The 10,110-nt window shown below is 56.0% G+C and overlaps 1 protein-coding gene across 1 annotated transcript; it reads left to right on the forward strand.

Annotated features, from left to right (window-relative positions):
• Positions 1-6,026: 6,026 nt before the first annotated feature.
• On the forward strand, positions 6,027-9,868 carry GDF7 (growth differentiation factor 7). Its single transcript, XM_030491140.1, has 2 exons — positions 6,027-6,501; positions 8,900-9,868. The coding sequence occupies exons 1-2, from the start codon at positions 6,174-6,176 to the stop codon at positions 9,820-9,822; spliced, it is 1,251 nt and encodes a 416-aa protein (XP_030347000.1). The 5' UTR covers positions 6,027-6,173; the 3' UTR covers positions 9,823-9,868.
• Positions 9,869-10,110: the final 242 nt, after the last annotated feature.

The following is a 10,110-nucleotide window of genomic DNA, read 5'->3' on the forward strand; positions in this document are numbered from 1 at the left end:
CCCAAATCACTCATGTTCGTTGTGGAAAAACATGCTGTCCTGGCAAGAAGGTCAGGGAGACATCATAGTTTTTGAAAGGAGTGATCCAGACCATGCAAACTTGCAATCAAACAAGACTTTGGACCATATCCTTCTCCCCACCCAGACACCCACCTTCCTCCACACCTCCTCCTCTTCACAGCCCAGACAGCAGCAGGCACAGAGGAGTGAAGGGAGGAGGATGGGGCTGGAGCTGAGGGGGTTAGAAGGTCTTCATGGCCCTCTCTGCATGCCTAATCTGGCCTCCATGGCTTGTTGGTGGTCCCAGAGTCAAGGAAACCAAAGTTGAGACCTCCAACTAGGTACCTTACATTGTTAGCTGCACTTGGGTAGGATGCATCCACCTGTTGACTCCTGCTGAAGGTGATGTTCCCCAAAGGGAGGAACTCCCCAGAGGGAGTTCTTGGGCAAAGAACTTTCTTTGCCAGACCCGTCACTGTGGAGAACTATTGGGCTGACCTTAAGGACTTCAGAGTTTAGCTCCATTTGACTGGTCTGCAGTGGAAAATAAAAGCATGGGATTAAGAGCATTCAAGCGAATGAGAGAGCAAAAGTAGCTGTATGACAAAGAATAAACAATAGCAAAAGATGAAAAGATAACCTAAAGGGGCGGGGGGGGGAAAACCCACCTTCCTTTCATGTTCGTAGCAGTGAACACCTGCATCCAGGAAGTCAGGAGTGATCCAAAACTGGAGTTCTTGGTCAAACTTTGCATTGGGATAGAAAGCAAAGGGCTCGATTTTGGTATGGAGTAATTCTCTGTCTCAAGGGGCAGAGAAGTGAGAGTGACACAACAGCCTTGAGTGGTGCTAGCTGGGGAAGGATGGTGAGACGGCAGAGAAGGGGTCTCCTGGGAATAGCTGGGAACTGGAAGGATCAGGGTGAAGTACTGTATGCAGTGTTCCCTTTCTAACACTCCCTCTGGGTTCCTGCTGGCAGACACTCTCCCAGCCAGATCTCCCTTTCAGGACTGGCTGACACCACCCAAACCTGAGGGGCCTGTGCAAAGGGATGGGAGCTGGAGGACAAGAATTTGGGGAGAAACACAATAATCTGGGAAACAGGTGAGAGAAAAAGGGACTGAGTGGAGGTTAAAGGGTGAAATATGTAAAACTATGTACGTGTGGAGCAGAGCTTGAGGAGAGCTGTAGGAAAGCGCTTCCCTGGTGACATTTCACGTGGATAGTCAGGAGCAGGGATGCAGATGAGGTCTTTCTGCATAGGCAGACCAAACCCTCTGTAACAGCTGTCTCAGCTGGGCTCTTTGGTTAATGCTTTAGGAATCACTTTCTGGAGGTATGGCTCTTCCTCCAGTAGCTATAAATGGGAGGAAGATGATTAGTTAGGCTGAGAAAAAAGCTAAAATGAAGTAAGGTCTTGTTGAGGCACCCGTGCCCATGGCAGGGGGATTGGAACTAAATGATCATAAGGTCCTTTCCAACCCTAACCATTCTATGATAAAGTGAATCTCATCCCTTCTGATCAGATGCTAACCTAGACTACCACTATAAGGACACATTCTGCATCTGTGCATTGTCAAATTACCTGCTGACTCTGCACTTTTCAAAAAGAAAATGAGCTTTTTAATTTTTTTAGATCAGCAGAGCACTCAACTGTGTTTTGACTTTCTATCTTCAGGTGGCTTATGACAGACCCTCTTGACCAGATGCTGTATTAGGACAATTTTTCCTAGGGGAATAGAAAGTCTAATCCAAGAAGCTTTTATGTTTCCAGAAGGATTGAGCTCTCAGCAAAGCATTTCTATAAGTCTCCTGTCCCCTAGCTAGAGTACAGTGTTTAAACAGAAAGTGATGTGAGACCAGCACAGCTTTAGGCATCCAGATTGTGGAGACATAAGGTCTCTGGGCCTGAAGGAAAGCAGCCCAACAGGGTCTGTGAATCCATCTGATGTTTCATGTGTGGACTTTGTACCTTGATTTGTCTTATCTTCCCTGGCTATCCCTGTGCAGACAATCAGGAAGAATTCAGCTTGGCTTCAGTTTAAGTGAGTTTTGGAAGGAGTTTCTGGAAGATTTGGAAAGAAAATGATGCTGTTGCTTGGTTACTTGATGAGCTGGCCTCACCGTTGCTTGTAACCATCTCACTAGAAGACATTTGTTAAGTGAAGCCACAAGAGGCTTCTTGTGTGGTCACTGTATGAAAACATACTCTTCCAAATAACCATTAGCATCAATATTCTGACCACTCCGAACTTGCTCAAGAATTACTTGGTTGAACCTCACTGACTTAGCTAATGGAAACAGCCATGAACGCCTCCAGTTTTGAAGTGTGAAGGGGGGTTGTCACTGCAGTTTATTTTTATTCCATTAAAAAGTGCTGATGGTAGGAAAGGTGAACATCTGTGGAGGTTGTGGGAACATGGCTATGCCATCAGGTACATGGTTATTGCTTGAGGAATTCCATTCTGTCTCAGTTTCCTCCTTTGAGAAGTGGTCTTCCACAGTTGATGGGGTTCTGGTTAAATCAAATACCCCCTTCTTTCCTTTGCTGAAGAGCATCTGTAGGGCAGCCCCTCTCTGGCAGGCAGGAGTCTCAGGCTGGGACCTTGCCCACAGTTGCAAAAGAGGATTCAGCTATGGTAGGAGAATCCACCTGCCCAGAACTCAACCCCATGCATGGAAATGAATCTGCCAGGGACTGAGAGATGGAGAAGGAGAGAGACTGCAACAGAGGAGACAAACCCAAGTGTCAGCCAGGCAGGAACAATTTATTCATGATCCCGAAAGAATCAGCATCCTGAAAATGTTCCCAGTAAAAAAATAGGCTTAGTGAGCTGACTGCCCTCTCCTTTCCAAAAACCTGTCCAGAAGGGCCTGTTGGTGAAGGAAAGGATAGACCATGGTGGGATACGGTGTGAGCTGCTCAGGTCCTGGGCATAGAGCCATTGGCTTCATGTTACTTGGGACAGGTTCTTAGGGAAAAATTAGAGGCAAATGTGGCCCTTTATCTTCATCTTAGGTTCTGGCAGACTTCTGGTTCCTTTAATACTTAGTGAACAGGGTAATGGAACAGTCTTAGAACCATGTTTTTGAGTCCATACTGGAGGTACCCAGAGGATTTGTAAGTGTAAGAGCAAAGAGATGGAGTGAGTGAGCAGGGCCAGAGCCAGTGTCACCACATTGGTTGAGGGCCACCATGAGCAGGAGAACATTGCTGTGCCCACAGCAGTAGGGAGTGCCCTGAAAGAGGAACAAGTCTATTTGCTGGTGAAGCCAAACGGACATAAAATCTCCCTTGGCCATATGGGTGCTTTTTCTGTATAAACTTGCTAATTGAGCTGTAAAATAAAACTGCAGCCCTTCCTCTCCAATTTCTGCTGCTGCAGCAGCGTGCTAATTTGGTTTTGGAAGGGGGCTGGTAGAAGGTGGCTCTTTGCCAGTGTGAAATTATGCACAAAAAGGTTTGCAGGGAGCCTGTCCTCGGAGCAGGAAGGGCTGGGGGCAGGAACTGCTGTGCCGCTGCACAGGGCTGGGGCGGCTTGGGAAGGTCCTGCAGCTGGGCTGGGCTGGGCTGGGCTGGGCTGGTGGAAATTCAAGAAAGCCCAAAAGGGTTTAGATGAAGCCGCAATGGAGAACAGATGGGAAACTCGGTGCTCACGCACCTTGATAGACTCCGCGTGGTTCAGAGGGATGGGCTGTGGGATTTCATGTCTTCTGTCTGGCACAGCCAGGCAGGATTTGCTTCTTGGGTCTGTGTCAGTGCCAGCTGGTGCGGGCATGCGTGCCGGGTGCGTGCAGACATGTGTGTGCGTGTCGCTTTGGGTTGTGTGGGCTATGTGCGTGCTGTGTTTGGGTCTGCATGCAGACGGTGAGGACAGGGATCTGGCTCTCATCACCCAGCAGCACAGGGCTCTGCCACAAGGGCGGCTGTGTACAGGGATGAGGAGGAACCTATTGCTCGGCTCTGATGGCTTGCACCAAGTGGGCATTTGCCCCTGATGCCCACACTGTGGTCTGAGAGGAGGACTGGTCTGGGGTTGAAAAAGTTGTGGGGTGGAAGAAAAACCAGAGGGCACAGCCTGGCTCTCTGTTGCATCAATGTGATTTTAATTTTTAAAACATATACAGAAAAAACGCAGTGACAGTTCCAGTCCCTGGGAGTTTGGTGAAGCCTGAGGTTCCTCACGTGTGGCAGGTACACACACCCAGCACGGAGGAGGACGTACAGCTTCAGGTGGCCCAGGGCACGGCCCACACTCACCACTTTTGTACCTTTCACTCTTTCCCATGAAACTGGCTGCGTGAAAGGATTGCAGGCAGGACGCTCCAGAAACCATTGCAAGCCCAGAGGTTTATGGATAGACTCATCTGCCCATTTTCTAAAGCTTGGCAGCCCTTCTGGTCTCATCACCCTTCCATCCTTCTCCTCACCCCTTTGGTCCCTTCCGTGAGCAGCACTGGGGAGGGAGCGCTGCCGTTCCCTGCGGCAGGGGGCATTGGAAGCGCCGCCGGTGGGTCCGGGGCTGGTGGTGGCGGTGGGATTGAGAGGTGCAGGGCAGGACAGCGTTTTCCAGCCTTCCCCGTGTACGGGAAGAGCTCACTGAGCACTCAGTTGCCTGCTCCGGTGCTGTGAGGGCACCCACATGGGATGCCAGCAGCCAGCCCAGGGGGGAGTGAGGCAGCCAGGGCTCACCGATGCTTTCTTAAAGTGACCTTTACTGTCTGAACAGCATTGGGCTGGGTTTAACAAGGGGCTGACAGAAGAAGAACAGTTAATGAAGCCTTCCTCTGCCGGCCCTTCCTCTGCTTCCTGCCCCAGCTGGGTCAGGGCTCCTGGTGGTCACTAGCTGCTGGGTGTAACTGCCAGCAGCCCCGTGCAAGGCCCTGTGCAAGCCGTGCAAACATCGTACAAAGGCTGTGCAGGCCCCGTGTGAACACTGCACAAAGTGCTGTGTGAGGCATGCAAGTGGCTTCACCCATCCCGCACCGCGTGGGACAGGGACTTCTCGGGGCGCTGCCACGGGAGCTGCCCCCATTGCTCCGCAATGTGTGTACATACAGATGCGATCCGCTGGTTGGCATTAGGAACCCGCTCACCACACTGTGACAAAGCACCTGTAGAATTACAGCAGAGAGAAATCCGAGAGGCTGCAGTGACAAATGCTCGTGAGAAGCGATTGTTTGGGGGGGGGGGGGGAGAGGAAAAAACCCCGTGTTTGTTTTGGCGAAACACCTACATTCCTTCAAATAAATCATCGCAGCACTTGTTTTTGTATTTGCAGACAAATCGCAACAGACATAACCAGGGACTTAAAGAGGCTTGAAATAACATCCTAGTAAATACCCCACGTTGTTATTTCAATCGAGACCCAAGGAAACATCTGAATTTTACCAAGGAAACCCTCCGTGCAAGGGAAAACATCAGCGCGCAGCCCGGCCGGGGCTTTGTTTTGCTCCGGTGTCAGTCTCCCGAGGCGGAATTAGCGGGGCTGGGGGAGGCGCGGAGCAACGCGGAGCCTGGGCCCCCGGGGCCGCCCCGCAGCCGGTCGCTCCGCACTCCCCCGGCCGCTCCCGCCCGGTCCCTCCCCATCCTCCGGGGGCACCGGGGCGAAATGGCGCTGGGGTGTCTCCTTCCAATGCGGGGCAGGGGCTCCCATCAAAATGTGAGGTTCCGAAGCGGAGCCGGGGCTGCCCCGTCTCCAGTACTGGACCGGGGCCCCGCGCCCCAAGACGGGGTGGCGGGTGACAACCCCCCTATACGAGGCGAAGTTTCCCCCTCCAATGCGGGGCAGGGTATTGCCCCCTCCGGAGCATGCCCCGGCGGTGCCCCCCCTCCACCCGCGGGCCGGGGACCGCCGTCCACAACAAGGGTCTGACACCCCCTTAACATCAGGCGGGTGCGGCCGCAGCAGGGGCCGCGGGACGGATCGAGCCGGTGCCCCCCGCGGGCGCGGGGGGGGTCTCACCTGCCGGCGGAGGCGGGGCGGGGGCCGGGGCGCGGGCGGCGCTTCACCGGGGCGTGGCGGGCGGCCGGCAGGGGGCGCTTCCGCGGCGGCGGGCGGCGGCGGCGGCGGCGGCGGCGGCGGCGGCGGCGGGCGAAGACGATGTTCAAAAGCGGGCGGGGAGCGGCGGCGGCAGCAGCACAGCGCCGAGCACCGGCACCGGGCCGCCGCCATGCGCCTCCGCGCCGCCGCCGCCCTCTGCCTCTGCCTGCTGGGCGCCTGCCGCCTCCGCCGCGGGCTGGAGGCCGCCGCTGTGCGCGGCCCGTCGGCGGCCGCTCCCCAGCGACCCTCGGCAGCCGCGCCTTCCTCCGCCTCCTCCTCCTCCTCCTCCGCCGCCGCCTCCCCCTTCTCCTCCCCGCCGCGGAGGGACGGGGCTCTCCGCAACGGCACCGTGGTGCCGCACCACTACATGGTGGCCCTCTACCAGCGCCTGGCTGCCCGCCGCGCCCCCGGCCGCCGCGCCGACACCGTGACGGGCTTCGCGGAGTGGGCGCGCAGCGGTGAGTGCGGGACGCGCGTATCTCTGCACAGCGAGGAGCGCGGCAGGGCAGCTGGGACGGGGCTAGCCCGCCGGGACCCCGCCATCGGGTGGGAGGGAGGACCAGGGTTGGTTTAATGATGATGGGGCTTGGGAATGGGCTTGGGAATGAGGATGGGGCTTGGGAATGAGCTTGGTGATGAGGATGGGGCTTGGGAACGGATTTGGAACAGAGAGAGAGTTGTGCGTTGGCTTGGGGATGGAGCTGTGGCTTGTGCACGGGTGTGAGGGTCTGGCTTCTGCATGGGCTTGAGTGTGGAGACGGCGTTGTGAGTTACTTTGAGCGTGGATCTGGGGACGTGGTTGCACACGGAGACTGAGTTAACACGCTGATCTGCGGACGGGGTCGTGCCTGGGGTGGGTTGTGCGTGGTTGTGCATGTGGATGGGGTTTGTGCCTTGACTGGGAAGTGGGGTTGTGCGTTCGTTTGAGCACGGGGTGGTGGCATAGGATGGGGTAGCGCTTGGGGATGAGCTGTAGCTTAACGGGGTAGGGGCTGTGCATCACTTGTTAGACGGGAATGGAGCTGTGCATGAGTTCGAGCATGGGAACGAGGACGAGGACAGGGATGGGGATGGGGCTGTGCGTGGCATGGGGATGGGGTCGCGATGGGGATAGTGCCTGGAGCCGGGAAAAAGAGTTCCCGGTGGAGATAAAAAGTGCGGGGCTGTGCGTGGGTCTGAGATCGGGGATGGCGATGGGGCTGCACACGCAGTCGGGGTCGAGTATGATCCTCGGGGCTGGGGGTGCGGGCAGCTCCTGGGACCTCCCGCCACGTGGGAGGGAGAAGCCCGAAAAACTCCTTGGGGCAGTGCGACGGGAGCGGCTCAGCCCCGACTGCTGCCGCGCTCCGGAGCGGCTGCCGCCGACTCGCTGTGAGCTCTGCATCGCCGTCCCCTTCTCCTTCTCCCCTCTCTTGTGTCCTCTTCATACCGGCGGACCTGGTGATAATAATCAAATAAACACATTTACGGACTTAACAATATATTTTATATATATGTAATATATATATACACATTGAGAAGGTTGCTCGTCTGGGAGGAAAAATAAAATCCCGATTGAATAAAAAAAAAAGATAAACGGAGAAGCAGCTCCAGCCTCCTCCCGTGCCTGTCACCGGCTGCCCCGGGGTGAGAGAGCGGCGGCTGGTGGTGCGGAGCCTCCCGCAGCCCCCCAGGCCGCATCCCCAAACCCAGCAAGGCCGTATCCTGCCGTCAGGCTTGGCCGGGAGGGTTTGGCTGAAAGCTGGTGGGGAAACGGCGGGGGAGCGAGGCGGGACGGGGGGAGGATGCTGCGATGGGCGGGAGGCCAGTGCCCAGCCTGGGAGAGCCGGGGGGAAACTGCGCGCAGGTCCTGGGAAGTTTCAGTGCAAAATGAAACCAGATGAACTTCTTCAAAGGCATCTCCTGATCTGCTCCTCACAGGAAGTTTAGATCTGCTTCTAAAATAGTAATAAAAATATTAATATAATAACGGTAATAGTAATGATGATCATAATAACAGCAAATGATGGGGAGGAAGGCTTTCCCACCCGAGGTGCGGTGCAGGCTGCAGCCCAGGGCTCTGCCGGCAGCGGGTCGCGGGGCTCGGGCACAGCACAGCAGAGATGTTTGCAGATCAGGTTTCTAGTTAGAGAGGGAGAAAATAAAAACCAACCCTTCCAGAACTCATTCATCTCTTCCCTCAACTCCACCTCCTTTAGTTTTGGTTTGGTTTTTTCTAATTCACATTGAGCATACTTAATCAGTACCAGAATCTGCACAAGTCTGCGTTTGGGCTTTGGATCCACCAGAAATAGTGACGGATTCAAGCTGGGCTCACTTTCAGCTTCTGGAAGTGCCTCTGCCAGACGCACTGGGGCACGACGCCTGCGCCCCCGACATGTGCCTGCGAGGGAAAGGAGATGTTCGCAGCATTTCACTTGGCATGGCTGGGGCGGGGGGTGTGTGTGACACTAAGGGCAGGAGAAATCGGTGACAACCTGCTGTTCGGGGGTGCGACTGTGCCGTGAGTGTTCTACTGGGGCTTCAGTGCCAAAATAGGACAGTGATGCAGCTAGGGGCACTGGAACACCCGTGAGGAGGGAGAGAATTCTCCTCAGCCGCTGGTTTGAATTGATTCCTCCCTCTCTCTTTGCCTTCTCCTCCATGCTTTTTCGGTGCCTTCAGCCAGGTGAGGTTCCTGGACGCAGGTTGTGTCCCTGCTGGGGTGCTCCGCGAGCCTTGCTGCAAGGCAGTGATCTCCCCCGTGAGCTCCGTGTCCCTTGTGCCTCTGTAACGACAGCTCGGCTTCAGCCTGCTGGATTTTTATAGTTTTTTTCCTTTTTTTTTTTTTTCCTATTTTTGTTTAATCTCATGCAGATTCCTCCCCGGCCGCCCTCGAGCAGCGGTACCTCTTCGACATCTCCAGCCTGCCCGACACGGAGGAGGTGACGGGTGCGGAGCTGCGGATCCTGCGCGCCCTCCCCGAAAACCGGAGCTTGGCCCTGTCCCCCGAAGGCACGTTCCACCACCTCCTCCTCTCCACCTGCCCGAGCCAGGACGGTGAGGAGCCCAGGCTGCTGGACTACAGGGCTGCAGACGTTTTGGATGGGGGCTCCTCCAGGTGGGAGGTGTTTGATGTCTGGGAAGCCCTGCGGGATTGGAGGGAGAGGTCTCTCTGGGGCAAGCTGCTGTGCTTCCTGCTGAGGATCGTCTCGGATGAGTCGAGGCGGCTTCTGCCCCCCCGGCAGCTGGGGTTCAGCAAGCCCCGGCCGCAGCCTCACGAGAGAGCCCTGCTCGTGGCCTTCTCCCACACCCAGAGGAAGGAGAACCTCTTCAAGGAGATCCGGGATAAGATCAAGGCCCTGGGCAGCACCCCCTTCCTGGAGCCTCCTGATCCCGGCCGGGAGGCGTTCCCCACGCGGAGGAAGAGACGGACCACCATCGCCGCCCGGACTGGGGGCAGAGGCCACGGGAAGAAGGCGAAGACCCGCTGCAGCAGGAAGCCCCTGCATGTGAACTTCAAGGAGCTGGGCTGGGACGACTGGATAATTGCCCCCCTGGATTACGAGGCGTACCACTGCGAGGGGGTCTGCGACTTCCCCCTGCGCTCCCACCTGGAGCCCACCAACCACGCCATCATCCAGACCCTGATGAACTCCATGGACCCGGAGTCCACCCCCCCCAGCTGCTGCGTGCCCTCCAAGCTCAGCCCCATCAGCATCCTCTACATAGACTCTGGGAACAATGTGGTTTACAAACAGTACGAGGACATGGTCGTGGAGACGTGTGGCTGCAGGTAGCAATTTCTGCAGCTCTCCCCCTCACATCCCTGCCCTGCCCAGCCCAGCCCAGCAGCCTTACTCCATTTTATATATATAAATACAAATATATATATAAAAAATATATATACACACATACACACTTTCGTGTGTACCTTTCCAAAAGCCAAGCTCAGAGCAGATGTCCCCTGCCTTCCTGGCGCTGCCCTGGCCGTAAGCCTGGAAGGGATGGGAGATGTCTCCCCCCAGACAGCGAGGCTGTAGCTTGGTTCCCCCGGGCCCTCTCAAAGACAGTGTGACTCTCACCAC

The sequence above is a fragment of the Strigops habroptila genome, chromosome 6 (assembly GCF_004027225.2).
Source record: "Strigops habroptila isolate Jane chromosome 6, bStrHab1.2.pri, whole genome shotgun sequence".
NCBI lineage: Eukaryota > Metazoa > Chordata > Aves > Psittaciformes > Psittacidae > Strigops > Strigops habroptila.

Excerpts from the sequence above, each read along its gene's own strand:
- GDF7 (XM_030491140.1), top strand. The coding sequence starts at position 6,174 with ATGCGCCTCCGCGCCGCCGCCGCCCTCTGCCTCTGCCTGCTGGGCGCC. Across the intron at positions 6,502-8,899 it reads CGCGGAGTGGGCGCGCAGCG|ATTCCTCCCCGGCCGCCCTC; the intron begins GTGAGTGCGGGA and ends AATCTCATGCAG.